Source organism: Myotis lucifugus, unplaced genomic scaffold (assembly GCF_000147115.1).
Source record: "Myotis lucifugus unplaced genomic scaffold, Myoluc2.0 scaffold_311, whole genome shotgun sequence".
NCBI lineage: Eukaryota > Metazoa > Chordata > Mammalia > Chiroptera > Vespertilionidae > Myotis > Myotis lucifugus.
Genome location: NW_005871359.1, coordinates 1,122,615 through 1,128,701, shown reverse-complemented (window position 1 = coordinate 1,128,701; position 6,087 = coordinate 1,122,615). Strand labels below are relative to the sequence as shown.

At 57.4% G+C, this 6,087-nt stretch overlaps 1 protein-coding gene across 1 annotated transcript; it reads left to right on the top strand.

Annotated features, from left to right (window-relative positions):
• LPAR2 (lysophosphatidic acid receptor 2) lies at positions 1 to 3,459 on the top strand. The gene is made up of 3 exons (XM_006100416.3): positions 1 to 101; positions 1,152 to 1,893; positions 2,612 to 3,459. Exons 2-3 carry the CDS (start codon positions 1,161 to 1,163, stop codon positions 2,923 to 2,925), a joined length of 1,047 nt encoding a protein of 348 aa, XP_006100478.1. The 5' UTR covers positions 1 to 101; positions 1,152 to 1,160; the 3' UTR covers positions 2,926 to 3,459.
• The last annotated feature ends 2,628 nt before the right edge of the window (positions 3,460 to 6,087 follow it).

The following is a 6,087-nucleotide window of genomic DNA, read 5'->3' as shown; positions in this document are numbered from 1 at the left end:
ACTCACACTTGCGCTCCCTGCGCGCTCGCTGGGCCATGGGTGCCCGGCCCGGCCCTCCCCCCTGCGAGGCCGCCCGGTCAGCAGCGTGAAGGACCGCCTAGGTGAGGCCGTGCCCGGACGGGGCGGGTGGGCGCGGGTCCCCGGGAGGGTGTGGCGCCTGCCCGCGGGGCCCAGGTGCCGCCCCTCCTCCCCTCACCCTCCTCCCAAGCCCGGGCGCTCGGAAAGCCCTGCCGGCTGCGCCCTTCGCGGAGGCCACCAGAGCCCGCGTCCCCCGGAGCGGCCTGATCCCCGCCCGCACCGGCAGCGCTCTCGTCCGAAGCCCGTCGCCCAACTCCTGGGCTGTCCGCTCGGGCCCCCGTCACCCCCAGGCCCCGGCACCACCGCCTGCAGGGCCCCAGCAAAGGCCCCGCCGCGCGCACATGCCCCCGGGCTCTGCTCTCTGCAGTGGCCCCGACACTGAGCTTACCCTCCCTTCCCTACTCACACCCCTTTGTCCTGCCCTAACCAACCCTCCCCGACCAGAACAGACTGGACCCAGATTGGTGGAACTAGGCAGATGGATTTTGTTTGTTCCTTTAGGTTACAAAACAAAACCAACTGGCGGGGGGAGGGGGGGGGGGGGACAAACAAATAAACCCAACCAGTCAGTTGTTTGATTTGGGAGGTAACTTCTGTAAGAGTCTTTTTCTTTATTTCTTTTTTTTTGTTAACTCTCCTCCGAGGATATTTTTCAAGAGTGTAAGGGAGGGAGAGAGACAGAGAAAGAAACATTGATGAGAGAGACACATCAGTTGGCTGCCTCTGGCTCACACTCTGACCAGGGATCGAGCCTGCACCCTCGGTGCGGACCCTTGACCAGAATCAAACCCGGGACCCTTCGGTCCACAGGCCAACGCTCTATCCAGTGAGCTAAGCCAGCTAAGGCTGTAAGAATCTTATTTGTAAATAAGCAACAACTGTCCCACCAGCACCCCACAACCCATGGAGCTTGCTTTTCTAGGTCACTCTGGTCCCCCAAACACCACTCTGCCCTGAGGCCTTTGAGTTTGAGAGCTTTGGCCTTCTTGTCCTGATCCTACCCTCTGTGTGCGGCTCCTTTCTGCGTCCTTCCAACACGTGCCGCCCGCATTGACCTTTACCTCTGCCCCCAGGTGGTCACCATGGGCCAGTGCTACTACAACGAGACCATCGGCTTCTTCTACAACAACAGTGGCAAGGAGCTGAGCTCCCACTGGCGGCCGAAGGATGTGGTGGTGGTGGCACTGGGCCTGACGGTCAGTGTGCTGGTGCTGCTGACCAACCTGTTGATCATCGCAGCCATCGCCTCGAACCGTCGCTTCCACCAGCCCATTTACTACCTGCTTGGCAACCTGGCCGCCGCTGACCTCTTTGCCGGTGTGGCCTACCTCTTCCTCATGTTTCACACTGGCCCGCGCACAGCCCGGCTCTCGCTCCAGGGCTGGTTCGTGCGGCAGGGTCTGCTGGACACAAGCCTGACGGCCTCGGTGGCCACGCTGCTGGCCATCGCTGTGGAGCGGCACCGCAGCGTGATGGCCGTGCAGCTGCACAGCCGCCTGCCGCGTGGCCGCGTGGTCATGCTCATTGTGGGAGTGTGGGTGGCTGCGCTGGGCCTGGGGCTGCTGCCCGCCCACTCCTGGCATTGCCTCTGTGCCCTGGACAGATGCTCACGCATGGCCCCCCTGCTCAGCCGCTCCTACCTGGCGGTCTGGGCCCTTTCCAGCCTGCTCGTCTTCCTGCTCATGGTGGCTGTCTACACCCGCATATTCTTCTACGTTCGTCGGCGGGTGCAGCGCATGGCGGAGCATGTCAGCTGCCACCCCCGTTACCGCGAGACCACGCTCAGCCTGGTCAAGACTGTTGTCATCATCCTGGGTGAGTGGGACCCCACTTTCCCCCAAGTCCTCCAAGACCTGATGGAGGAGTGTGATGGGAGGAGATGATTTGGGTGGGGAAGGTTCTCCAAGGAGGTGATATCTGAGCAGAGATCTAATTGCTGGAGAAGGGAAAAGAGTTCCTGGCAGAAGGACAGAGAGCCCCAGGCAGGACCGGGCAGCAATTCCAGAGAGGAGAGCAGGTCAGCACAGCCTCGGAGGGCAGAGATAGGAGTCAGATTTTGTTCTGAATTCCTTAAGGGAGTAACATGGTCACTGGCTGTTGCAATGTAGGATGGTCTGGGTGGCGGAGGCAGCAAGAGGCCTTCCCATTAGGATATACCCGCCCCCACCCCCCAACCTCCCCCCCCACACACACACACACACAAACACACAAGAACAAGGAGTGACTCTTCCAATGGTCTCCTTCCCCCCACGGAGTAACTGGCCTCTCCCACAGTGATGTCTTTTCCCCACAGAACAGATCTCCATGTGGAAATGCCCAGGGCTCTGGCCACAGTGCACCAATTCAGAAAGGTGTCCCTTCTGGCAGATAAGTCAGAGTAAAGAGACCCTTCTTAGCAATTCTGCCCCCTCACCCTGCCAAGCCGGCAAGACAAGCCTCCCTTGCACTGCAAACCACAGCTGTTGTCCAAGCTCTGGACACCCCTCCAGGCCTGAGCTTGGAGCTGTGGGTCACCTTGGGCTCCATCCCGCAGGGGCGTTCGTGGTTTGTTGGACGCCGGGCCAGGTGGTGCTGCTCCTAGACGGTCTGGACTGCAAGTCCTGCAACGTCCTGGCTGTGGAGAAGTATTTCCTACTCTTGGCCGAGGCCAACTCCCTGGTCAACGCTGTGGTGTACTCCTGCCGCGATGCCGAGATGCGCCGCACCTTCCGCCGCCTCCTCTGCTGTCAGTGCCTCCGCCGGTCCACCCAGGAGTCTGCCCACTACACATCCTCCACCCGAGCAGGCGCCAGCACGCGCATCATGCTTCCTGAGAATGGCCACCCCCTGATGGATTCCACCCTTTAGCCAACCTTGGACTTCAGCGGGAGGCAGCACGTGCCCGCTCGCACCCCTGACCACTTGTGGATGTGCCCGGTTCAACCCCATTTGAAGGACAGAATTAAAGGCAGACCCTCGGTCCGGATGCCAGACCTCCACAGACACACACAACTCTGCCTGCTCCAGGGCCTGGGGGTACGTGGTCATCTCCAGGTGCCTGGGACAGTGTCAGATGGGGTACCGGAACTGGCTCTTCAATCATCTCAGGTTTGGGGTTTTTAACAGACATGTTCCTGTTTTGCTGCACATCCCTGGTAAACCCTGTGGACTGCTTCCTTGTCCGTGGTGGTGTGTGTTAAAGGTCGGAGAGATGAGGACTCTCAGGCCGTGATGCCCAAAGTCACAAGGACGGATCATGGGTGCACCATGTGCCTGAGGCTGATTCTTCAGGGCCCCAGAGTTTGTGGCCCCATGAAGCCTCCGGGCTTGCCCGTCCCCGTTAGACTTGAGGGTACCCACAAGGACGACATATTAAGGAGTAAACTTTTATTTTTCCTCTGAGGTCTGCAAAGCACTTTCTGTCATCAGCTCAGTCTGTCACTGTGTCCCAGAACTGTCCATCTCCGCGGTAGCCTGGCAGGCCTCCTTCCACAGGGCATCTCCGCAGCCCTGTTCTCGTTCCCCTTCAGTCTCTGGCTGGCTGTTACTCCATCTCTCTTGGAGACTTAGATCTGTTCCCTCTTGTCTGTCTTCTCCACTTGCTCCCTTGCCTCCATCTTGCCAACTGCCTGTCTTCATCCTCTGGAGCTGAGTAGTTCATGGACCCTGTGCGTCCTCTCTTTCCTGCCCGCCCTTTTGTCCCAGCCCAGGTTAACAGTCATGCGTGTCCATCCCATTGCACACTGCACACCCACAGGCAGGGTAGTGGGATCCATGGAGCAGGGTGCAAGATTTGAGTGTTGCCATTTCTCAAGCTCCCCTGATGTCTGGCACACTGATAAGCACTTCCGGTGCATTATTTAACCATCACCTGCAGGTATTACACTTATTTTCAGGTGAGGACAGTGGCTTTGAGAGGTTGAGATCTGGCCCATGGTTCCACAGCTTTGAAAGGACACAGAGATGCATGCGGGGACTAGAGAGGCCCCTGGGGAAGGAGCTTCTGGTTCCCACAAAGTGTGAAACTGGTCACAAGCTCAGCCTGGCTTTTCCCACCTCACCCCACAGCCCCCCAAAGACACACCATACTCCTGATGAGGAGCCCCGTCTCAGATGTTCATAGAAGCACCTGCTAGGCATAGTGTCGACCAGGATCTGGATGCTCTGCTTCCACCTAAGGAGGAGCTGGGGTTATGTCCCTGCTTCAGGTTCACACACAGAATAACAGCCGATTCTGAAAGCAGGCCTCCCATCAGAGGCCCAGTTCTTTTTTTTTTTTTTTTTAATATATATTTATTGATTTCAGAGAGGAAGGGAGGAGAGAGAGAGAGAGAGAAACATCCATGATGAGAGAGAATCATTGATCAGCTGCCTCCTGCACGCCCCCCACTGGTGGTCAAGCCCGCAACCCAGGCATGTGCCCTTGGCCGGAATCGAACCTGGGACCCTTCAGTCCGCAGGCTGACGCTCTATCCACTGAGCCAAGCCGGCTAGGGCTGAGGCCCAGTTCTTAAGCTACTAAGGTACGCATTGCCAAGGAACCAAAAACATCTAGGTCAGCGGTTCTCAACCTGTGGGTCGCGACCCCTTTGGCCGTCGAACGATCCTTTCACAGGGGTCGCCTAAAACCATCCTACATATCAGATATTTACATTACGATTCATAACAGTAGCAACATTACAGTTATTAAGTAGCAACGAAAATAATTTTATGGTTGGGGGTCACCACAACATGAAGAACTGTATTTAAAGGGCCAGAAGGTTGAGAACCACTGATCTAGGTCCTTCTACATGACATGGGGCTGGGCTTCCCTTTGGGGAAACTCCCAGCCCTAAGGCAGCTTTGTGAGGAGGCAGGAATGAACTGGGGTGCTGGGTACTTCTCCAGAGTCCAAAGTGGGCAGCATGGCTCCTGAGGCCTGGGGCCTGCAACTCCAGAGGTGATGACCCAGGATGGCAGCTTCCACCAGGTGCCTGGGCACCTGCCCATGAAAGGTGCCGTCTTTGCCTCCACGGAGCTCTGGGCTTGTTGGGTGGACGTGTCATTTTGGGGGCCGAGGCAGCCGACCAATTCCTAGGACCTCCAAACGACAGCTCTGTGCTCACCGGCTGAGCATCCTCCAGGTTCTAACTCACAGTCCTGGACTCTCCTTTGGGATTTCATCCCACCGGTTTTCCCTCTCTTGCAGGTCTCTATTCTCTACCGGGTGACTTCAAGTTTTTGTCTCCGCTGGGGGTTTTTTGTGTTTTTTTTTAAATATTTTATTGATTTTCTACAGAGAGGAAGGGAGAGGGATAGAGAGTTGGAAACATCAATGAGTGAGAAACATCGATCAGCTGCCTCCTGCACACCCCCTATTGGGGATGTGCCCGCAACCAAGGTACATGCCCTTGACCGGAATCGAACCTGGGACCCTTCAGTCCGCAGGCTGATGCTCTATCCACCGAGCCAAACCGGTTAGGGCTCTGCTGGTCTTTGAAGCTTTCAAACACCCATCCCCTCACCCCATTCTCTAACGGACACCAAAGTTGCCCACTATTTTCAGGCCGCCTGTGCAAGAACTGTGCTAGCAGCTGACCTTCCTCTGCAGGGCTTTCGCTCTCCATGGCGCCCACGGCCTAGTACTTCCTGTTATTGGGGCCAAGTGTCAGCTCTCATCAGGAAGCTTTTGAGGCTGTTCTTACACTGGCCCACATCACTCATTTCCATTCCCTGCTGTCTCTTGGGGGGGGGGGGGTCCCTAATCCAATCGCGCCAGGTGGTTACTGCATCTCCTCTCCAGCAGCAGTGGGAACCCTGCCCGGAGGGCTGGCAGCCAGGCTGAGCCTGCATCTGGGGGGCCCTCAGAGCAAACAGGCTCCAGGCCGTCCACGAAGTTGTGTAAGTAACTCTTGTCCAGTCTGTTCCTCTTCTCTCGCACGAGGAGCTGCTGTCTCGGGGTGCACGGCAGGGCAGGTCTCCTGGAAGTATCCATCCATTAACCCTGTGGCAGCGTTTTCTGGACCTGGAATGCTGCAGAGCAAGAGGATG